General features: G+C 42.3%; 1 protein-coding gene across 1 annotated transcript in view; it reads left to right on the top strand.

Moving 5' to 3' along the window:
- DNAJC6 (DnaJ heat shock protein family (Hsp40) member C6) overlaps positions 1-25078 on the top strand; it is a 53903-nt gene that overhangs the window by 18090 nt on the left and 10735 nt on the right. The window contains 11 exon segments of the mRNA XM_015415815.1: positions 5428-5550; positions 7425-7558; positions 8563-8757; positions 9302-9419; positions 11305-11384; positions 12722-12915; positions 13030-13110; positions 13633-14079; positions 17070-17202; positions 18402-18472; positions 19552-19686. Of these exon segments, the coding sequence (XP_015271301.1) occupies positions 5428-5550; positions 7425-7558; positions 8563-8757; positions 9302-9419; positions 11305-11384; positions 12722-12915; positions 13030-13110; positions 13633-14079; positions 17070-17202; positions 18402-18472; positions 19552-19686 (1711 nt within the window).

Below are 25078 nucleotides of genomic sequence, written 5' to 3'. Positions count from 1 at the left end.
TGCCGAGGGCACTCCTGCACCACCCCCTGCCAGTGGCAGAGCAGAAGAGGGGGCCACTGGGCTGGGCTCAGATGGGAAGTTGGTTCACCATGTACTGTGGAGCAGCTGCCAGGCCCCTCCCCAAACCACCAAAGATTAGACATTCCCTGTTTTAGTAGAATTTGCCCCCAAAGGGAACCCCTGTTTAACAACTACCCAGGAAGGAATAAAAAAAGAATGCCTCTCCTCCTAGGTTTAACCCCCCCCACGCTTTCTCCCTCCCCCTCATATTCTGCACGTAAGAATGAGGGAGCCGTGAACAATGTCACCACAACCACTCATCATGAAATCCTTGCACTGGGGTTTACTCCCTAGGTACATTTTGAAAAGTTAAACTTCCAAAATATTAATGCAGTAATGATGAATTTTTAAAATCGGTCCTGGTATTCTTGGCCACTGTGTGACAGTGTTGGACTCTGTGTGACAGTGTTGTACCATTGGCCTGATCCAGTATTGGCTTTTCTTATATTCTTATGTTCCTGTAAAGATATAGTGCATTGAATTTCTTAAGTATTAGCTCAAAACTGAGGTGGAGAATGTTACATGGCCATGAAAAAAGGTGTTCCATTGTGAAAGCAAGAGGTCAAGGATGTGGCAATCTTCTTCTCAGGCCCTTCTTTGTGTCTGCCCACCTTCTAAAGTGAGGCACATGGCTTTGAGAGAGCTGCCCCCTGCATTGGAACACATTTTCTTCCCTACTGCAGTCTTTGGGTGGGTTTGAATATGAGGCTAAGCCCCCTTTTTCTCTCCAACCACCTTTTCATTGATTAGTGGATGGTTTTTGGTTCTAGTTCTTCTTTATTTAAAAGGGGGAAATCAAAATGCCATTGCACTTGGTGAGAGAATTAATTTGGAGCTAAATTTGAACTATTGAAGCTATGAAGCTTGTCTTACGGTGAGTCAGTAAACAGCTTCCCTTGTATGTTAAGTGTCTGCATATTGTATCCTTCCCTTCTGTCTGTGGGAATAGTACACACAGTTCTTAACGTCTTCATTTTAGCTTTGCAACAGCCTTGTGAGGTTGGCTAGACTGAGAGAAAGCAACTGGCCCAAGCCACTTTGTGCATTTTTTGAATGAAGGGTGATTTCACACTGGGTCCCTCTTGTCTAAATGTTTTTTTCAACTTGACCACCCTGTTTCTTAAAAAAGGATTGTGCAAGTTCCTAGGAAAAGATCTTTCTATCCTAGGAAAAGATCTTTACAGGAAAAATATATGATTTCCCCCCTTTTTTTTAGCCCCCTGGAGGGGATTTTTTATTGCATTTTCTATAGACTACAAACTACAATGAAAAAAGGGAGGGGACAATTACATCTAAGGAGAAAGGAAAGAAAACCACTAATAACTAAAGCCCCAAGTATAGGAGATCATTTCAACCACTTATATCAGTATTAGTCTAAAAATGCTAAAATCACATTGAACATGGTCAATTAAGGTATGATATTAATCTTCATATCAATTAGTTACACTGTTTTAAGAGAGTCACCAGAGCATCATTGATAATAAAAGCTTATAAGGCATAATTCAGAGTTCTCCAGCCATTATTTTGTTTTATCTTTTCTTATCCTCAATTGATATTCATGTTTGGGGGCCGCCACCCTCTTTTCAGAAGCAGAGTCCTCGTTGGAAGAAGGAATAGGAGAGTCCACTTCCTCGCTAGATTTACTGTCCTCGTCCTCTCTGCCGTCCTCTCCCAAATCTCACAGTTGCAGTCTCAGAAACTCAAGTGCTTTAGAAACAGAGTCAATTTTTCTTTTTTATCCTTTAATTTGAAAAGGATGCCCTTGGGAATCAACCATCTGTAAGGAATGCTGTTTGTTTGCAAGAACATAATCAAGTCCTTATATTTCTGTCTCTTTTTTCTTATTTCAAAAGGAATATCTTTTAGAATTCTGATGGTGTCGTCTCCAATTTTTAAGGGTGCTCCTGATGTTGCTTTCAATATTTGATCCCGCACATGTCTCTTCGAGAATCTTACCACTATTTCCCCAGGCAGATTATTTTTCTTGATGTATACAGAGTAGGCTCTATAAACCACATCAATTTCACTTATAAGATAGTCCGCTTTTAAATCTGCAATTGGGGCAAGCGCATCACTCAAAAGTTGTTTCAGATTCTCATCTTTAGCCTCAGGGACACCTTGGAACCGGAGAACTAGGTTGGGTTTTTCCATTTGTAGCTGCATAAGCTGAGATTTGTCAGAAATTTGCTTCTTTTCCAGTAACTGCACCCTTTTATTAACCTTTTTGGATTTGGCATCCATTTCCTTCACCTTCTCAGCTGTTTGTTCCGTCTTTTTGGTAGTTTCATTCAGTTGGAGCTGCTGAGTTGCAAAGTTCTGGTGTAATGTTGTCAGCTGTTGGTTGATATTTGTCATATGATCCAGTAGAGGGCGCAAAGAGTCCGCTAGCAGCTTAGGAAACTCAGTGGTATCTTCCGGCTGCGGGCTCATGTCCTCCGATCGGGGGCTCATACTTCCAGTCAGTTTCATTTTAGCCTGCCTTTCTTTCTCTGCTTTTCTCAGCGCCACTTTTATGGATTGTTTACTTTTAAAAAGTTTTGCTAAAGTCTCTGCAATTCGGCCAAGCGCTTATTCACACTCTCGTGTGCTCTTCAAAACAGATTTTAATGCTTATAGTTCTGCCCCCCCTTGGGAGATTGCTGCTTTACTCATGCGTATGGGAGGGGCCCCTCCCCCGCACGCTAGTCTCGCTGATCCCGGGGGGCTTTCTTCTATAATCCTGGTGTTTGCGTTAAACTCAACTCACTGTTCATTGGTGGTCTGGAGACCTCACCACAGGTACGTTTGCAATGCCCGATCTCCAACGCTTGTCCCGTTCGGCATCTCTAGTTCCATTCAGACGCCCAACAGCCGTACCGTCAGGGTGGAGAAGTGCCTCAATTCTCCAGCACCGTGCTGGAGAAGAGGCCACCCCTCAGAAGCCCCATGGCTAGGAGCCTTTCACCAAGGCTCCAGGGGGTGCATGAACAATCGCCCTCCCTCTGAACCCGCTGGCGCTCGGATCGCCTCCCCGGGAGGTCCGGGGAATGCGTCCGCTAGCAGGTCGCCATTAAACCGGAAGTAAAAAAATATGAATTTCTTGTTGAAGAAATGCTACACCACTGAATTACTAGGATCAAACAACAAAAATAGCTACCCCACTGATTACTAGGATTAAACAACAAAAATAGCTATTCCATTTCTGCTCTATTTCCAGAAAGATCTGACTAGTCCCTGCTGCAAATATACTACCAGACCAGTAGTGTCCTTATTATACTAAATACAGGGGACTACCACTCAAAACAGTATGCCCAGCATCATTTTATGTATGCAGCAGCCAATTGTGAAAGGGTCCTGTACCATTTTCTTTTTCTGGCCATATATTGTTGTTCCTTCAGGGTCTTTCAATGGGAGAAAATATACTTTTTTTTAGCAAGGCTAAACAAATCTTCATAAAGTAAAGAAGAGTACACAGATAAAATATATTTGATGAAAACAACCGCAATGATAGCCTGATAGGTTCTGTGATTTTGTAATATTTTGGTATTGCTTTATTTTTTTAAAAAAAATCTGTATTTCTCTTTGGGAGGATCATATAGTGTATAATGAATAAGTATAATACACCTAGGAGGAATCAGCATAATTTGGAGATTTGTCTTTTGTCTTTACATACTACAAACTAATAATACACCTAGGAGGAATCAGCATAATTTGGAGATTTGTCTTTTGTCTTTACATACTACAAACTAATAATGGAGATTATTTTAATGTGTCTGATGGTTTCTTCTAGTTTGATAGTTTTACCAGTTGACAGACAGCTGTCTCTGCAACCTGATCAGCAAATCATGGAGGGGACAGCCATATCCTGTTTTTTGACCCCAGAAACTGGCATACTGGTCATTAAAGTTCCTTCTAGCTGTCATTTATAATATCCCATAGCCTTCTGCTCCAGAATTTAATTATTGGAGAATTACAAACTCTGATGCATCTTTAGTCTTCTGGGTTGTCCATCGCTTGTGGATGTGGCTTAATATGCTGATGAGCTGCACTGTTGGGGTGTGGCCTAATATGCTAATGAGTTTCTGCTGTTGGGTGTGGCCTATTATGCTAATGAATTTATGCTAATGAGTTCCTGCTGGGCTTTTTCTACAAAAAGAGCCCTGGGGTTACCTGCTAGGGTTCTGAAATGAGAGAGGTCAGCCACAGAGTATGGACTTTGTTCTCCTCCTTGGGAGTTAGCACTGAGTGCTCGGCCTGTAGTGCTAAGTGATCTCTCTGTGCTTTTCCCACCAACAAAGTGCCTTGCTGCTTGCTCTAAGTCTGCACAGGAGGGAACTCTGCATGCCCTAATTACTGAGTTGTAAGATGCCCTGGCTGAAGGTTTTGTAGGGTGTGGAGGGGTTTGGGGGTTTGGACACCCTGGGGAGGGAGGTGATTGGCCAAGCCTGTAATAGGCATCCTGAGCTACTCCAAGGCTGCAGTAGGGACAGGGAGCACTGATTGGTGCCTCTGGACCACACCATGTTTTTTATTGGTGTAATTTTCTGCCTCTGGCAGGGGGCGTTTCCAGGCTGAAAGGGCTCAGGGAGCCAACTAACTCTGGCCACGCCCCCATAACCACCCACAATCATGCTGGCACAGGGGCCTAAGCCTCGGTTGCACCAACAGGCAGCCACTGTGGGCCTCTGCCAGCTCCTGAGAGTGATGGCGCAGCGGTGGGGGCCTCTCCTTACACTGATGTATCTCAGACATATGCCAACACAAAGGTCAGTTGGCTCCCTGAGCGCTCCCTTAGGATTCTGTTGTTATAGACAGTTTCAAATGTAGTGATTTGTGTAGCAATAGTTTCCAGTCAACTGCTTTGAGAACCAGTTAGAGGGTATTTAGTTTGTGGTTCATTAGTCATATTCACAGTCACTGCTGGTTTTAGGATAGCACAGTACACTATTTTTGAATCTGCGGGCACCTTTGGCATTTGTGTGAGTGTGAATGCCACCCCATAATGGCTTCTGCAGAAGGTAGAGCCAAATACCTGTCTCTTGACTTTACAAAATAATTACAAATGGGGAATAAAAAGAAATGAAGGAAAGTTGGAGGGAGAGGCAGAGGGAGAAAGAGACTGGGGAACAAAAAGAAAGCCTGAAGGATGGCAACTGGTGGCAGCGAAACAGACTTTGAATTGTGGCCTGGAAGACAGATTTGCACAGAATATGGAATAGCCCATATGGTAACAGCAGGAGCGGTTCCATGACCAGTAACAGACATTCTAGTCTGGATGGAAATATATTTGGAGCACCTCTGTCTTCGGTAAATAAAAATGCATGAAAAAGACAACTGAAATGCTGTGTGAAATCTCAGATCTACCTATGTTTGCTTTATAATTTTTAGGTATCTGAATGTAGTTGGCCAGTTAGACAAGCACCAAGCCTCCATAACCTCTATGCTGTGTGTAAGAACATGCACAACTGGTTGCAACAGAACCCCAAAAATGTTTGTGTCATCCACTGTATGGTAAGTCAGCCCAGTAAGGAAGTATTTTTGATAAATGGCTGGTTAAAAAAAGGCAAACAACCCCCCCCCCCAGACCCCAGCATTGCTCTGGAAGAACAGAGAATTAAAAACATGAATTTTAAACCCCCCAAAACAACTTCCTAAAGAAGAAAAGGTTGCTAAAAATCTATTGATGTGCAATACTAATAATATGAAGAATAAGAACCCAGTTCTTCAGACTATGCACTACTACTATTTATTGTGATAATAATGTTATCTACATTGCAAATGTTAGGGTTCTGGAATTCCAATAATAATAACAATAGCAATAATAACAATAATAATAATATCTTCCAGTCTTACTCTGGATGATGATGTGTGCCGTGTCAACTTGAGGTGTTGGTAGTGATAGAAAGGGGAAGGAAGATACTTGAGCTTGTGAAATGGGACTGCAGTTGACTTACTGGTATCTGACTAATGTTTAAACCCTACTATTTGGGGATCAAAGTAATCTTAATCAAATGAGTTCTGGTCGATATGTGCATATGCATGCCAACAGTTGTTGCGGAGAAGGTAGCACATGTTGCTTTGAGAATGAGAAATGACTCTCCCCAGGTAGCTCCAATGAGGTATTCACTTTTGTAAATAATTGGATTAAATGTGGGCTGCTTGATTCACTTGAGGACCTTTTTAAAAACTGATTTTAGATGTTTTATTCAACTAAATCCTGCAGCTCTGTAAATAACTTGATGTAACCATACTTCTGTACACTCTGATGTCAAAAGCAAGTAGGGTAAAGCAAGCAGAGATGAATAGCAGCCTAGTCTTTTAATGACGTAACTCAGTTCACTGACCTCAAGGTACAGCTAATGAAACTGAATGCTGCTTCATAGGCTACAGACTCCATATGGAAAGACTTTAAAAACTGCTCATGTGAGGCAGTGCTACATGCTGGAGCTGCAATGCTGATAAGCTTTGTAAACCTAATCTGCCTACTCAGCTGGAGAGTCTCCACAATGGTGCCAACAGTCACCAAGGTGATACAATTGTCGTTGTGGGTTCTTCCTTATGATTGGACTGGACTATGGAGTAATAGTCCTAAAAATGTTACAGCTTCCATGTGGAATGCTGGCACATAGAATTTGTAGTTATTACCTTCCTATTGAGGTTGAAACATACAAAGTGAACCTAAAAAGAGACAAGTGCAAGATGTATGTTATATGCTAGATGGGGATATGTATAGTATTTGGGAACATTAGCGGGCTTTGAAGTCAATTGCCATTTTATGGAAGGTTTTATGAAGCACTTGGTCCATTAATCTACCATATGAAAACTCCAGTGAAGTGACCATGTTAGTCTATTGCAGCAAAAATAAACAGAAGTCTTGGGACACCTTAAAGGTTCTAAGTTTAGCGTTAGTTTTCATGAATGTTGTCAAATTAATATACTGAGTTCGCACTAGATTGGTGTATGTGTGTATTCTGAAGGAAAATATCATGAATAGGAGGATCAAAGGTCCATGAAATAGTTTAAAGTACCACAAGAGTCTGTTTTTTTAAAAAAAATGAATAACCTTCCTTTTCTACCTCTCAACATTTTAGAGAATGTTTAAACTATCAGCATTCAGCCAGATATTTACTGTTGATTTACGAGTCCTCTTCTGTTAATATTTTCTTGGAAGAAAGCCGCCTAAGAGCTTCAGGTGTTGCCTAGGAAAGCTTCCCCACTTCAGCATCATACTTTAATGTATATCAATACAGAGAGCCTAGAAATAGTTTAACCTTTTTTGTCTTCTTGCTCAAATCATACTGAAAAAAAAGCGGGGGGGGGGGGGGGGGAAGCCAATTAGATGGCAAGATTCTTCCTGATGGATGCTCTTGCGTTTTGTTTGACAGGATGGTCGTGTAGCATCAGCAGTCCTGGTCAGTGCAATGTTCTGTTTCTGTCATCTCTTCTCTAATCCAGTTCCTGCCCTTCAGTTGCTAAATTCAAAGCGACCTGGAATAATACTTTGGCCATCCCACAGAAGGTATAGCATACACATTTCTTCTTCTAATTGCCATTTCTTATTACTTTGATCCCAATTTTAGCCAACTCTGCCCTTCCCAACCCCTTTCAGTATCAAAAGTAAGGTAATAACATATGTCAGGTTGTTCAGATATATAAATAATTGAGGGAAGATGTGCAGGATAACTAAAAGGATGGGGCACCATTCCACTCATCCCCCTCACACCACCCATATCAGGGCTGTGCATAATGCTGACTGGCCTTTGTGTTAGTCAGCAAGCCCCTCCCCCAACAATTCCAAAGTGGCACAAAAAGGCCTTAAAGCATTAAAACACAAATTTAAAAATCTGATAGTTATACTTGAGGACAGAGTGAAGAAAGCAGTATGCTTCACTGAACTTTCACTCTGAAGCCAGGTACATGTAAGAGTATAGGAATAAAAGTGAAAGGAAGTAGAGGTTCCAACTTTAGTCCTATTAAAATGGGTCTACTCCAGAGTAAATGGGAATAAGAATTCACTCACTGACTTCTGCAGGTACCCTAAGAATCTCTGGATTAAATTTTATCTCAAGTAGAAAAGCTTTAGCATTAGTTTTAATTCTTATGGCATAATCTTGAACTGTGTTAACACCCTTCTAAGATGATACACTTTAATGGACTTAGAAGAGTGTAACTCTGTTCAGGATTGCACTATAGACTATATTTGCATGTGACATGTTGCTATGATGCTTGATTTAATGATAATTCTAGTATCAGGGGACAGAAATAAAATACTTCTGTAGCTTTCAAATGAAAGTGTAGCAGACCTAGAAAGATGCTTATGCTTATTTTCTCTCTTGACCTTCCAAAGAATTTTCCAAGGTCTATTATTGCTGTCCCATGATGGCAGGATTTCTGCTCCTGAGAACATCTGATTATGACAATTGAGCAAGTTCCAAATATGCATCTGTTATGGAGCGGGAAGAGCAGGAGGCAGTTATATGAACTTAGTCTTTTAGATCATTCTGATTTTCTTTTTCATTGCAGGTACATAGGATATATTTGTGATTTAATAGCAGACAAGCCCTTTCAGCCTCATTGCAAGCCTCTAACAATTAAAGCAGTGGTTCTCAGCCCAGTGCCCTGTTTCAACAAGCAAAGAAATGGCTGCCGGCCTTTCTGTGATATTCTGATTGGAGAAACTAGAATCTTCACAACTTCTCAAGATTATGAAAGAATGAAGTAAGTTCCTATTATGTTGAGCTTAGAGCATTTTGTATAAACAGAGTTTTGCTGTCAAGTGTGATCTTGATTATAGGCTATTTCGAACACAATACATTCTAGACTGATTGTATGAGATTTTGTTCAAACTGTATGGCTCATGAAATGTGTGAGTATCATCAGATCTCTGTGTAGTGAAATAGATGTGTGTTGCCATGAGAGTATACATTGCTGCCATAGAATTGTCTAAACAAAGGGCTCTTTGTGGGACATGCAGTCCCTAGTTGTCAAACAGTTTTGTGGATTAAGCAGAGAAATGTCATTGAAACACGTTAAAACTGAGAAAAGGTACAGATTGCATTTATATTGTGATGACTAGGTTAACCTTCGGATTGCAACAGCTCCCCTGAAAGGTAGAACTGTAAAATATATCAGCATATCAGTGTTTAAGTGGGTTCCTAAAGTAAGGAATGAAACTTTTAGAATGACACTTTTGTTCTATGTGGACTATCTGTTGAGTTTACCCATAAATGTAACATGGGCTTTTTATTTTACTTTTATTTAGGGAGTACCGTGTTCAAGAAGGGAAAATTATAATTCCACTAGGAATCACTGTCCATGGTGACGTAGTAATTTCTGTTTACCACATGCGATCAACCATTGGGGGACGGCTTCAAGCTAAAGTACGACTTGGTCTATGTTTTGAAATGCATAAGTAAAATATGGTTGGATGGAATGGTTAGATGGAATGGTTAGATGGTGTAAAATGCATTCATATTATAAGGGGTAGACTGTCATTCATAGGGCTGCCAAATGCCCCCGGGGGGCGGATTTCCCCCCGCTTTCGAGCCCTGCTTTCCGCTCCCGTGGAATCGGGGCCCGGGGGAAACCACGCATGCGCGTCACCCCCCGCTCCCGGCCAAAACATATTTGGCAACCCTAGTCATTCATAATCAGAAGTTGAATCTTTCTGCAATATTTATTTATTTAATTCCGTTTGTACCCTGCCTTTATTCCTAATGGTGACCCAAAGTGGCCTTCTCCTCTCCTCCATGTTATCCTCACAACAACCCTGTGAGGTAGGTTAGGCTGAGATAGTGTGACTGGCCCAAGGTCACCCAGTGAGCTTCCATGATACAAGTGGGAATTCAAACCTGGGTCTGCCAGATACTAGTTTGACACTCTTAACCACTATACCTCTCTGGCTGGAACATTTTCTGCTCTATTACAAAACTTTTGAGAGTAGTAGTCATGATTTTTAGTGAAAGCTCCTGGTTAGATAAAGGAGCATTACCTGTTATGAGCCAGTTTGGAGCAAGGTTTGCTTGTTAGCTGAAAAAAATATTCACAAAACTAGTTCAGTACCATTTGAGACTGGAGCCTGGTTCAGATATTTGGGCCACAGCAATAATGGGCATCCAAAGAACATCTGCACATGGCAGCATACAGATGTGATCAGTCCCTTTGAAAAAAAATGGAAGGATCACTTTGAATGGCCAAACTTAATTTTTGTGTGGATGTTATAAGAGAGAGAAAAAGATCCAATATTCTGTGTACATCTAGGTAGTGGGATCTGTCATTTATTTCTGTCTAAGTCTTACTTGATTACAGAGAAATCTAGAAGAAAGTCTCATAATTTTTTGATTGCATTATGATTATTTGTACAAAAGCTTTTGATTATTATTATTGACATGGTTATATGCGATTATGACAAATTTATTTATTTATTTAACATTCGGTTTATATACCGCTCAGACCCGAAGGTCTCAGAGCGGTTTACAGGTATGGTGCAAGTGCAAGTTACTCCTATACTATGGCCACATATATTGCAGGGGGTGGGGCAGCCTACCGGCACCCGAGTGGTGGGATAGTTGTTCCCTGGCTCTCTTCCTCCGGCGGTCCACTGGGGTCGGCGTCCCATTCTTTAAGGCCAGTCTTCTCGGCTTCGGCGATCTTCTGACGCGCGGCCCGTAGCAGCCCCGGCCCGGCTGTCCACATCCGGCTCCGCCGCGCCTATGTTGCTCACGTCACCGCACCTTCCTCCATGACTCGTCGACAAACTGTGGCTTGTATCCACCAGCTATTTCTGTGAATAGAAGGACTGGCCATCTACAGGGTGGGACTTCCCTGTAGCCCCAAATCCCCTCTGAAATGCTGCTTCTGAAGAAAAGGAACAGCATGAAGGAGAAGTCAGAGGTCTACAGAAGGAAGGGGAATCAGCAAAATTCTCCTGCCTTCCCCCAGAGAAATCTTTCTGGTCCCAGTTCTGGTCAAGAATATTCTATGATCTGATAAAGGCATGACTTATCTTAATTTACTTGAAGACATTTATACCACCCGCCTTTTTAATCACAAGGTTGGTGAAAGAGGCTGGTATGAAACAATTTTTAAAAGATAAAAAATACAATTCAAAGGTGCGGCAACATTGAAACAAAAATAAAAAATCCAGACGCCACAATTAACTTAAGCCCCCTTGTCTATAGGCACAGTTAAAGTGAAATAAAACTGTCTGGCTAATTCTTTACACATCTGAGCTATTAAAAATCCTAATTCTGCTTTTGCTTCCAGATGTCAAACACACAAATATTCCAGATTCAATTTCACACTGGATTCGTATCTCTGGGAACAACACTGTTAAAATTTAATAAGTAAGTGTCCTACAAATGAGCATAACAATGAAGTGGAGTAAGACATACTTACTCCCCATAGCTGAAGATCTTCATTGAATGATGTGGCCGATTTATCTAAGAATACCAGTAGATATCACTGCAGGCTATACTTTGGATATATTTGCATTGTGAAGTTACTGAAATGTATTTAAACCCAGATTAGCAGAAAATGTACCCTCCCCCAAATACAGAATTGTACTGGTATTCTTGTGCTTGTTATGAAGCATTTTGGTCTTGGTTCAATCTACACAGCTTCTTCTGAAGGTATAGGAAGAAAAACCTACAAAGAACTGGTTGTTGTGAATTTCTTGAAAACTACCTAACAATGCTACAAAATTTTAAAAAGTAATGAATGAACATGCTAAAATAAATTCTTGCTTTTAAAACATTAGGCATGCTTCTCTCCCCCCCCCCACCCCAAAACAAAACAAAACAAAACAAAACACTGGAGATTCCTGTCAGTAATCAAATAGAATGCTTGTTGAAATTAGAGCTAAACAGGGAGCCCATGGGTGGAATGCCTGAATATTCCTCTTCCCATCCGGATTTGCTTCTGTTAAGTCTGAATTGCAAAGTGGAGGGGACGTGATGGTTTAAGTGCAAGTGGTTTAGTGGTAGAGCACATGCTTTTTATGAGGATGGTCCCAGGTTCAGTCTTTGGCATCTTGAGTTAAAGGATCTCTAGAAGAAGAGCTTGGGGAAGACATTTCTCTCCCTAAGAGCAGATGCCAGTCATGGTAGATGATACTGACTGAGATTAATCAATGAAGTGACTTGGTATAAGGCAGCTTAATATATCCATATACATCCCTTGGCCCTAAAATGAACTGTTCACACAAGTTCAGCTGATTTGCTTCAGAAATGAGTAGTAAGCAAGAGTAGCCATGGCAGGCAACACCTGGTGCTTGCAAAATGCTAGAAGAACAAGTAAAGGAGCCAAGCACCCCTCCTTTCTGGATCAGATGGCTAGCATATATGGGCTTATTCACACAGGAATCTATGAACCAGCCTCCATGTGTACAAAAGCCTCGGGATCTCTATACAGAAACCTGCAGCCAGTTGAAGAGTTCCTTTCCTGTTCTCTCAGCAGTTGCCTTGTTTTTTTGCTCTACTACCAGAAGAAGAATCCAGGAACTGTCAAGAGGGTGAATAGTTGGTGCAGCAGCAAGGCTACTGCGATGAGTCTCTGAATAGCTGGAGTAATTGTTGGAGCATTTGTCAGCAGAAGGCTTCTAAACACACATGGGCTAGTTCATAAGTTCATCATCAAATGGTGTACTGAATTTTAACTTGAAGAACTTTCTGTCGGTGTTTAGGCCTGAACTGGATGCCTGTGACTCTCCAGAGAAATATCCCCAGCTGTTCCATGTGATAGTGGAAATAGAAATAGAATCTGCTGATAGACAGACTGACCTAACTCCTCCATGGGAGAACTTCACAACAAAAGACATCAACCCAAGCCTACTTTTCTCTTCTCACCAGGAACACCAAGATACCCTTGCCATGGCAGGTAAAAGTTATGCAGTTCTTCTGTATAGTTTCCGGTTTTCATGGCAATATCAACTATGATTTCTTTGTATCTTTTCTTACCTGTTAGTATGCTTTGACTCTTTGGAATTTATAGGTAGAAGTCCTGGAGATGCATCACAAGATAACCTAAAGACTGCTGGACAAGGTGCATTCTTGTCATCTCTCAGCTGGCAAGGTACATAGAATTTCATGCTGAGTAACTTATTTTTCACAACTGACAAATCCCAATGTTGTTATGCCTCACCTCTGTCATTGCTTGTCTGCATTCTATGAATATGGCAATGATTTATTCAGAGATACATAAATTGTACATTTCATTGTAGGAAGGAACTGGCCAGCACCTGCATAAGCCTGGCTTTTATCATGGTCACTTCACTCCAAAAAACTCTGTGAGATCTGACCAACCTCTGATGCTAGGCAGATTTTGTTCTGGTCCTTCTTGCAGTCTTATAAGAACAGTCTTTGGAAAAAATATTGAATGTCAGTCTTTGTTTCCCCAGTTCTATATGTTGGGAATTCCATTTTTTGTTACAAGTTAAAAAATACCGGTACTTTTGGTTAGAGTGTAAACAAGTATTTTCTCTTACTGATTTATGTTGCTTCCGCATATGGCTTGTAAAAAAGGTTTGCTTTCTTCTCTATGTACTGTCAGAAGATCAAAGAAATTATTAGCTAATTTTAAAATTTGACCACTTAGATCAAAAATTGGAAAGAAGCACTTCGCACCCCAGCTCTGAAGACCGGGCAGCCCTGGTGCATGAAGAAAGTGAGCAGTCCGATGATGAACTCTTATCCCTCTCCAGTCAGCACAGTAACACAAGCACTGACAAACCCCATGGGCCACCAAAGCACAGCAAAAAGCAACAAGAGCCACCAGGTCCACCACCCCCTGAAGATGTTGACCTTTTGGGTTTGGATGGTAGCGCTATGAACAAAAACTTCCCAGCCGCTCCCACTGCACCCCCTTCCAACTCAGACTTGTTGAATGATCTGTTTGGAGCTGGTCATTCTGGAGGCGCAAGCCAAGGTGGTCAGTCGGCTGTTGAGGATGTCTTTCAGATGGGTGGGACTGGGTCTGCACACTCCACTCCACGACGGCCTGCAACTTCTGCATCTCCGTCTTTGTCCCCCAAAATAGGAGAAGGTAATAATTTCCAACTGTGGTACCTGATATTTTTCTCTCTTAAATCTTAATTACTTGTTATTAGGAATAAGGCTCATTGTGGAAATAAATACAATGAGCTCTAGAAAGAGGTTCTGGGCAGGTGCCCTGGCCTTGGGCAATCAGCGTCAATTTGCTGTGGTGACCTCAGCAGGATATAATGACACAGAGTTTACCATTTTCTCCACAGGAACTGATCTCTGCTATCTGAAGAGCAGTTGCAATTCTGAGTAATCTCCAGCCCTCCCCTGGAGACTGGCAGCAATGGTTCCCAGGAGGAAATGGCTGGTTTAGAGGGTGGAATCTATGGCATCATACCTGTCTGAGGAACCACCCCTCAAACCCCACCCTCTCCAGGCTCCATCCCTCAAATCCCCTGGAATTTCCCAACCTGGAGGTAGCAACCCTATCTCCTTCCCAGCCAACCATCAATGTACCGTTATCTGTCCCTCTGACTTCAGCTTTCCATCTCCTCCCCCCTCCCTGCAGCCTCTACCTAGGAATAGTGCAGTCTTTCTCTGCAGTGGGGAGCAAAGCAGCTCACATCATTCTCATCTCCCCCTTTTAATTTGCACAGCAACCCTGTGAGGTGGGTTAGGCTAAAGTCTATGAGTGGTCTGAAATCACTCAATCAGCTTCCACAGGAAGAACCTGGGTCTGGCAGACCCTGCTCTGAAGTGCAAACTGCTACATCACACTGACTGTCATAGGAGAGCCACCTCAGCAGGGTATAATGACATAGAGCCCACCATTTTCTCCAGGGGAACTGATCTCTGCCATCTGGAGAGCAGTTGTAATTTGGAGATCTCCAGCCCTCACCTGGACATTGGCAACAATGGTTCCCCAGGAAGAAATGGCTGGTTTGGAGGGTGGAGTCTATGGCATTGTACCTGTCTGAGGTCCCACCCCTCCACAAAGCCCACCCTCTCCAGGCTCCACCCCTCAAATCTCCAGGAATTCCCCAAACTAGAGTTGGCAACCGTATCTCCTTCCCAGCTAACCTGCCATTCTGACTTCAGCTTTCCATCTCCCCACCGCCTTGCAGCTCTATCTAGGAAAAGTACGGTCTTTCTCCGCAGTGGGGACCCAAGCAGGAGGGAAGTGACCTCAGCAGGGTATAATGACACAGAGTACACCCAGCAAAGCAGCCATTTTCTCCAGTGGAACTGATCTCTGCCATCTGCGGAGCAGTTTTAATTCTGAGTGATCTCCAGCCATCACCTGAAGATTGTATAAATATAAAGACACTCCGTGAATGAATTATGAACAAAAGCAGAAAAATTATATTGTATGAAACAATTCAAACAATTTGAAATCTTTGTTAAAGAATCCTTATTTATTTTTTTTGAAATTTTTTTTATTAGAATATGATAATAAAAGTCCAATATAATTCATAACATTAATCATTATACCATCCTACCCTCCCCCCCCCATTCGGCTTCCCACAGTGCTCCAACCTCCTGCTCAATTCTTAGTTCTTTTTTCTCCACCTCCCTTACTATCCGACCACAGGTAACTTATGCTTTTCTTTTAGGTAATACATTCCGTTCTATTTTTTACTAACTAACAACGTCAATAATTATCAAAGCTAAATAAACCGTCTTTTACATCCCAATTCTTTTCTAAATAGTCCTTCAAGTCTTTCCAATCTTCAAAGAAGTCTTCTGCTTCTAAATTATTTAATTTCCTCGTCAATTTGTCCATTTCAACCATAAAAAGTAGTTTCTTAATCCAGTCTCCAACATTAGGTATTTTATCTTGTTTCCAACATTGAGCATACGTCATTCTGGCTGTTGTAATCATATACCACATCAATGTCCTTTTCGCCACATTGCTGAGGGGCCAGTGCATGTTAAAACTGCCACCAGTGCATGCTGTCAATGTCCCTACTTTTTAGGGTCTACTCAGTATTCCTGTCTATAGCAGAGTGCCCTTCCTGTCCTTTGGCCTGTCTGATGCTTTTCCCTTAACCAAACTGACTCTTCATTAAAGTTGTGATGAATCAGTATTACTGACATGTGCACCCTCAGATGATAGGAGTATTTGAACATGATGCCACTACACCTTAGCCAATGGTCTGGGGTCCCCTTTGCAGAGATCGGGCAGTGCCTTTTTTGCAGGGCAATCCTATGCAGATTACTTAGAAGTAAGTCCTTCAGTGGGGCTTCCTCCCAGGTGAGTGTGCATAGGGTTACAGCCTTGGCCTCTGTCTTTTGATTTCTCCCTCGTCTTCTAGCTTCTTCACAACTAGGCTGTTTGTTGTCTTCTAAAAATTTTAGTTAGTGTCAAAAAAAGAAATAACTAATTGAAGGAAATTCTTGAGGTTATTGAACTAATGCAATTTATGTACATAACCAATGAAGAAAACTGAATAAATAAGGAAGGTGCTCATAAAAAGAAACAAAAACTACTAATGTAAGTACAAGGGAGATTTTTTAGTATCTGTCAGTGCCATCCTAAGCAGAGGTATTCTCTTCTAAGCCCATTGACTTCAATGGGCTTAGAATAGTGTAACTCTGGCAGTACATAGTAATAGTTGCATAACCCCGGTGAGTTTTATTGTCAGGCTTTTCTAGTGACTGTGAAAGGGAGGTATTTCCTCTGTTGGTTTTTTGTTTGGTCCTCCTAGTGGATGAGTCAGAATGTAATCATCATCTTATAAACTTCCAGTAAACATCATTTTATAAACCTTTGGAGAAGGTTTTCATTCTATTTTCAGCCACTTCTGCTTTTCCGTTCTGAAGATGAAAGTAAAATGTGAAAAGACCTGTACATGAGTCTCTTCCATAATATTTGACTTGGGATAACTGTGAATTCTGCTTAAACTGATTATGCTATGTTATATGTACAAAGAGACAGAAAAATATTAGGAATATAGGATCAGTCTAGAGAAAAAGAATGCAGCATAATACTGCAATTGTGATTTAAAACAAATAGGATACATGGGGTTTTTTTTAAATCTATTCTTTTAGCAGCTGCCTTTGACCCATTTGGAGGAAGCCCTAAGAAACCTGCCCCAGATCTTCTAGGCTCTTTCCTTGGTTCATCAAATGCTGCTGCTGACCCTTTTCTTCAAACAGCCAGAAGTCCTTCACCCACGGTACAAGGGGATCCTTTTAACCTGGGTAAGCAAGATCTAAAGTATTTCCTTGAATTATTAGAAAATGTTAATAAATCCTCACTAGCTACCTCTGCAAGTCATTTAATTTATAAAGCCAGGTAAAACTATTTATCTTACAATGTCTTAAATAGTTCTTGGGAGTAAAATATAATTCCTGAATTTAGAAGTTAGATGCAAAAGCCATGCCTTCCTGATTGTACGTGTAAGAATACACAACTGTGTCTTGTCTAACTCTTTCCTTGTCATGGTAGGCTTTTACAATAAATGTGAACTTAACTACATACACTTCTGAGTAAATGTGCACAGGACTGGGCTGCAAAATGATCTATATCCAACCACACATTCTGAAGACCTGAGGGCTATTCAGTTTCTAGAAGAGGATGCAACAGTTTCTGCTGATCCCTTCCCAGGAACAAAATGGGGTGGGGTGGGGGATGGATTGTTTGGAGGGGGAATTGACATAAATCACATACCCTCTCCCCAAAACTTGTTCCCTTAAGTCTTTGAAATTACATGGCTGGAAGCAGGCCAGTATTGTAAATTATAGTGCTTATCTTATAAAATTTCAATGTGCTTTAAAAAGATTATTCCACTTCAGATCTCCAAATATTGCATAAGAAAATTTCCTCATTTTAAAAATCCATTTAAATTTACTTATTTTGGCAGATGACTCCAATATATTTGCTTTCTGGATGACAGGCCAAGAATATTCATATTTTCTATTGAGAAGAGTGTGTATAAATTGTCTAACCAAGAGACACAATGTTTCAGAGGGGAAATTATTGTAATATAATACGTATACTTCTTGTACATGTGAGACTCCTGCCTCTGCTGAGGCAAGCAAATAGCTCTCCAACCTCTACCATGGTTTCTTAGAACTTGAGACAAACAGGTCCGAATCCCCACTCTGCCATGGAAGCTTACTGGTGACCTTCGGCTGGTCACATACTCTCAGCCTAGCCTACTTCACAGGGTTGTGGGTGAGGATTAAATGGAGGAAAGGAGAATGATGTAAGCTGCTTTGGGTCCCTGTTTTGGAGAAAGGTGGGGTAAAAATGAAGTAAATGAAAGGAAAAAATTCCATGATGTCATTTAAAGACCCAAATTATTTCCTAGTAATTGTTTATGGTTTTCACTTTGGGGAAAAAAACTTGTGTTAATAAGCAAGGGGCTTTTGTTTAGCTCCTTCTAGTACACCAGCTGTTTCCATTCAACCAGATGTTTCAAGTGACTGGGACTGGCCAGGGAAATCAGGTTTGTCTGTTTTTATCATCTTGTACTCTTTCTTTTTCAAAAGCAGTTTTGCTATGGGGATATATACTTATTACCTTGGACACTGACTGACTTATTTCATTTGTCTAAGTGGCTCCTTTATAGTGAACATGTGTGATAAAGTGATAAAAATACTGCATACAGCAAAAGATGGTCTAAAATTGATCATTTAAAGATATTGAATATAAGTACGCACCAAGAGGGGGCAGCAGTGGCTCTGAGGTTAAGAAGCTGAGCTGCAGACCAGAAGGTCGGTAGCTTGGCAGTTCGAGACCTGAGTGCTGTGTGATGGAGTGAGTGCCCATCTCTGGCCCCAGCTCCTACAAACCTAGCAGTTCAAAAGCAAGAAACTGCAAGTAGATAAATAGGTACCGCTTCGTTGGGAAGGTAACAGCGTTCTGTGTGCCTTGGTGTTTAGTCATGCCAGCCACATGACCACGGAAACATCTTTGGACAGCACTGGCTCTTTGACTTGGAAATGGAGATGAGCACTGCCCCCTAGAGTCAGATTCAACTGGCTTTCGAGCAAGGGAAACTTTTACCTTTACCAAGCACCAAGAGGCTTGTACCTTGAAAACAAAACACTATCTAGGGGGGAAAAACCCTGCTCAGCAATGTTGCAAAAATCCTAACGAAATGTAAAACTCTGTCTCACACATGTACCTCTTTGAGTATGACTAAGTACATCTAATGGTTTCTCTGCTACTCAATTGGCACACAACCCAGTGTGGCTAGCTACACTTATACAGTTGTCGAAGGCTGCTCCGTGGAACATGTGCAAAGTTGATTCATTTAGTGTCTGTTCTCTTGATTGTGAGATCTAATAAAGCAGCCTAAGAGATTACCATCCCAATGTGCTTTTTACCAAAAATTGCTTGGGTGGATACTGAAACATGTTCAACACTCCTTGTTAAAAGCATTTCCTGTGTGAGCATTGTCAAGTGATTTCTCTCCAAATTACAACTTTTAGCTATTTTGTGTACATGTTGAATTGATGCATGCAAAAAACAATTATGTCAGTTTTATTTCTGTAAACAATTCTCTCCCCCCCCTTTCCTTAGGAAGCCTAGGTAGGGTAAGCAAATCAGCTGCTACAAGCCCCACGGGATCAGTACATAGCACTCCAACACATCAAACCAAACCACAAACTCTTGATCCTTTTGCTGACTTGGGAGCACTGGGAGCAAATTTAGCAGGTGAGATTAAATTTATTGTATATACTCACTAGATCCTGAGTGGAACAAGTAGCCAAAAACTTGGCTAATCAGAAATGCATTTCATGCAGAACCGTAAAGAGTACTGAATTGCACAATGTTGCAACGAACTAACTCCTCACCTGCTTCCATAGTCTACAAATGAATGCAAATAATCCAATATTTATCTATTTATACTGCCATACATGCACATGATTCTCCAGAACTTATGGCCACACTACAAATATTTAACAATGATGAATGGAAGGAAGGAAGACTCTGGTCAGAGATGGATGGGAGGGTGTGGGAAGGAAAATGGGCGAGGACTTCAAGGCTAGTGAATGTAGAATTTGGGCTGTTCCAGATAGGTAAGGCTCAAGTAATATCAGCCTAGTGGTTGACCAGCCTCTTAGAAAAACGTGCATTTACTGTGTTATTTTGATTATTGTTTATGGACCAAATTTGCCTAAAATGACTCTATTTGGGCTTTTGCGACAAAGTCTGGGATGATAAAGAGCAAGAAGAAATGATGAGGAATGGTGCTGGGGCAGAGAGTTGAAGAGTTAAACAAACCACAGAATCCGTAAGGCTTGAACATGGAATGCCTTGCCTAAAACTGTTGAATGTTTCTGCCCTTAGTGTATGTCTCCATGCATGGTGCATCATCCTCTTTCCCCTTAAAAATGAATGTTAATTTTTAGAGGAAGCAAAATTTTAAACTCCTTGTTCCTCTGTGTAAAACCTGCAGACTCTGCTTCTTCTTGCCCTCTGAGGTATCTGGGTACCAGTAGCTGTCCTACAAGCTAGGCTTCAACAGTACGTGGATAGAGAACTGCCAGAAGTACAAGCTGGGTTTCAAAGAGGTAGAGGAACTAGAGATCAAATTGCCAACATTTGCTGGATTATGGAGAAAGCAAGAGAGTACCAGAAAAACATCTACTTCTGCTTCATTGACTATGCTAAAGCCTCTGACTGTGTGGATCACAACAAACTATGGCAGGTCCTTAAAGAGATGGGAGTACCAGACCACCTCACATGTCTCTTGGGAAACCTGTATAAGGGTCAAGAAGCAACAGTTAGAAGCGGATATGGAACAACTGATTAGTTTCGCATAGGAAAAGGAGTACGACAAGGATGTATATTGTCACCTTGCTTATTTAATATATATGCAGAGTACATCATGCGAAATGCTGGCATGAATGAATCATAAGCGGGAATTAAGATTGCTGGGGAAAAGATCAACAACCTCAGATATGCAGATGATACCACTCCAATGGCAGAAAGTGAAGAGGACCTAAAGAGCCTCTTGCTCAGGGTAAAAGTACCACATTTTCCCAGTTCATGCCCATCACTACTCAACACCAGTTCTCTAGGTGAAATCCATCTGGTTGTCCTCATGAATTACCCCTGCATTGACCCATGTGGATCTATAAGAACCAGATCATCACTGAGACAGTACCCTAAGACCACAATTGTACCTTTAAAGATTGACTACCTCTTTCAATAGTCTTTCAGTAGTCATGTATGGCTGCGAGAGTTGGACTATAAGGAAGGCCGAGTGCCGAAGAATAGATTCTTTTGAACTATGGTGCTGGAGAAGACTCTTGAGAGTCCCTTGGACTGCAAGAAGATCAAATCAGTCAATCCTAAAAGAAATCAACCCTGACTGTTCCCTGGAAGGCCAGATAATGAAACTGAAGCTCAAATACTTTGGCCACCAAATGAGAAGGGAGCACTCCCTGGAGAAGACCCTGATGCTGGGAAAGATTGAAGGTCAAAGAAGACAGGGACGGCAAAGGATAAGATGGTTAGACAGTGTCATAGATGCAACGAACATGAAGTTGAGCCAACTTCAGAGGACGATGGAAGACAGGAAGGCCTGGCGTGATCTGGTCCATGGGGTCGTGAAGAGATGGACTCGACTGTGCGACTGAACAACAAAAAGCTGCCCAAAGTCTCTGCCTGGCACATGCTACTAACTTGGCTTCCCCAACCCTTGGAGGGGTGTTTCTATTCCTCTTTTTGTTCAACCACTGCCACCACCTGACCTTTATAGGAATTACCCACTGAGAGCCAGGGCTCCCAGCTTCCCTTTCCTGCACTACCATTCTTAGGCCTCGCCTCATGTCTGTGTTTCCCACAACGCAGCATCTGGTCACCATGGGGGCAGCTCACTGCACTTGTGCACCACTGGGGAAGAGCAATTGACTGCTCCCCTTCTCCTGGTGTTCGGTTTAAAATAGCATGTCTGAAATGGTGGTCTATGTGATACAGAGAACAGCTACCAGCATTAAAAGTTGTAAGAAAATGTTCACATGCAACAGATTGAGCAAGGGATCCAAAAGAACAGTGTAGACATACAGTTCCTCTATCCCCCGCGCGTGCCACAACCACATCACCCAGAAGTGACGCAACCACGCTGGGAGCAGGGCCACGACCATCCAAGGGAAAACCATAGTTTTCCCTCGAATGACCGTGGCCCCGCCCCCAGTGTGCCAGGCGTGGTCGCATCACTTCTGGGTGGCATGCATGTTGCGTGCTTTGGGGGTGGGGTTCCCCCCGGGGCCCGAGCCGCCGGTGGCGGGGAACGGGCCTGTGTGGCAGAGGTTTCCCCGCCTCCCGGGGGACTTGGCAAACCTACACTCTGCCCTGGCTCATGTTATTCTAAGACAGGCTCTTTAACATAAGAGTTACAGTGGTTCTGAAAGGTTTCTATTACCCTGGAGCCTTTGCGCAGGCCTGCAGTCTTCTGCATGGCAATGGCTCCCTTCAGCTGGCCCCAGGTGAGAGCTCCATCTACCTCAATGGAATCAGAACAAAAGAAAACCTTCTCTCTGTGCCAAGGAGTTTTATCATCTCAGTTTTCCCTCCCCCTGGGCAGGTAAAAGAAGCTTTCCCTGAAATCTCCAGGAAAAGACTTCTCTAGGATCTTCACTCTCTAAAACTCTACTGTCTGCTAGATGTTACTTTGATAGCTTTCTAGCTGTAATTGGATTAGGGTTTGACCATCCCATTGTCTCCCACCAGAAAGCTATTAGCATTTCTAAAGGGTGGCTGAGATAAAGCTGGAGAGCAATTGAATGGACTTCCTTTCCCCTGCCTGTTCTCTGCCAAGAATGAGAAAACTTTTTTAAAAGTAAAGGTGAAGGTTTTGTTCAGTTCAAAGCTCCCAAAAGGCATATCTCCACATGTGTCTTGTGAAATGGACCAGATATTACTTGTTTACAAAATATTGTTCTACTATCAATTAATTCCTTGAAGAAACAAGTTATTTCCTTTTCTCTTTTCTTCAGGGCCCTTTTTCTCTCTGTTGTGAATCTTACAGTTACTACTAAAAGGACTGCCCAGAGGCAGAATCTGGCTCTAGATCTGAAGAAAGGCACTAATTTTCATTTGAGTAATAGTCAATAACCTAGAGCATTATTCAACTATGAATAGGGTTGCCAGTGGGCCTGTAGAAAAAGGTCCTGTTCCTTTAAATGTTCTCTCCCCAATGGAAGTGAGCTGCTCAGTCTTTTTTTTGTGTGGCATGGAATTAATAGCATCAATATGTTGTTGAAGGCTTCATAGTTACTTCACAGTTACTGGCGAAATGTCAGGTTCTACAATGCCAAGACCACAGCCACACAATCCGGAAAATCTACAGCAACTAATAGCATCACTTGGTAAATACACTCCATTAAAACTCTATGAAAGGGACAGATCATTTTTTCTCCAGGCCTGTTGGGAACCTAAACCATAAAAACATAAAGGCACCTTAGAGCCTTTTTTTTTCCTGAGCAGGTGTGCATATTAATGTAGAAGGAGCTAGTCTTCCTTTTAATTTATGTATACAGGTCAGTGCAGATTTTAAAATATATTTTGAACATAAGAACATAAGAGAAGCCAATGTTTGATCAGGCCAATTGCCCATCCAGTCCAACACTGTCACACAGTGGCCAAAAATACCAGGTGCTATCAGGAGGTCCACAGTGGAGCTGTTCATACTTCATGTGTGAAAATAGTCTTATATCAGACTAGGAAGAAGGCCAGTTGTAGCAAGAGACCACCAAGGAAGACTCTTTAAACAGATAGAATGGCAAACCATCTCTGGTTTCCACTTGCTTTGAAAACCCCTTGCTGGGATTGCAAATAGTCAGTCGTGACTTGACAGCACATAAATACTTACATACCTAGATTGTTAAGAACCCCATTAGCCTGGGAATATATTTTTCTCTAGTATTTACCTCATCCCTTTTTGTAAATAGATTATTTATTTATTTATTCTTTCGATTTCCATTCCGCTCTCCCCCACGATTGTGCGGCTCAGAGCAGATTACCACCCAGCGGTTCGAAAGCAACTTAATTGCAAGTAGATAAATGGGTACCCACCCTTAGTAGGGTGGGGGGCACCCTGCCTGTGTGGTGGTTGAAGACAGATGGCGACGGCGATGGCAGCGGCGGCAGCGAGACATCAGCTCCGGCTTGGATGGCGTGGAGGTGGCGGCGGCGAGCGGGCGCAACCAGAGGAGCGATCCCTGGTGGCTAGAGGACGGAACATCGAGTAACCGCCGTCGGGAGAGGGCCGCGATGACGCCAAGCGCCGGTACAGCGGAGACGGAAAAGGACGCAGCTGAAACCGGAAGGAGGCGGGAAGTCGCGCGCCTCGAGAGAGGGAGGTTGCTGCCAGGCGCCGAGGAGAGCGTCCCGCCTGAGAAACCGCCTGAGCCGACAGGAAGAAGAGGAGAACACCACCAACTACCAACCACCACCATAGGGGTGCCGGTAGGTCTCCCCACCCCATACAAATATGTGGCCTTAGTCAGGAAAGTAAAATGGTGACTAGCACCGAATTGTAAGCCGCTCAGAGACCCCCCTGACAAGGGGGTTCGAGCGGGATATAAAGTTGAATGTTAAAATAAAAAATAAAAATAAAATAAAACATATAATAAACAATTTAGAGTACAATTAAAATAAATAATTTTAATCTCCTGTATCGCCATAGGCTTGGCGATACAGTTCCCTTTTACAGGTCCTGTGGAATTGAGCCAAATGGTGGTCCCAGACTTGCTGAATCTGAACCAGAGCACCCAACTCCACAATGCTGTTGGTTACATCTTGGTGTACATGGGAGGGGTGTTGCTGACCTTGGGCCTGATTATTTTCCAAAGCCTGGACTTCCCAGACGAGATGGGGTCCATAGCCTTCCTCTTTGGCATGGTGGGAAGTCTGATGTACCTCCCAGCCCTGATCCTCTTACAAGAACTGGTCATGGCTGTGGATTTGCTGACATGGGCTTATGTGATCGCAATCAGCATGCTCACCTTGCTGTCTTTCCTGTGCACCAGCAATGTGGCAATGGAAGCCCACCCAGCCCTGGTGTGTGCTGTCTTGCACTCCGAAGTGGTACTGACCC

Source organism: Gekko japonicus, unplaced genomic scaffold (assembly GCF_001447785.1).
Source record: "Gekko japonicus isolate JY-2015 unplaced genomic scaffold, Gekko_japonicus_V1.1 scaffold20, whole genome shotgun sequence".
Taxonomy (NCBI): Eukaryota; Metazoa; Chordata; class Lepidosauria; order Squamata; family Gekkonidae; genus Gekko; species Gekko japonicus.
This window is presented reverse-complemented; position numbering and strand designations above follow the sequence as displayed.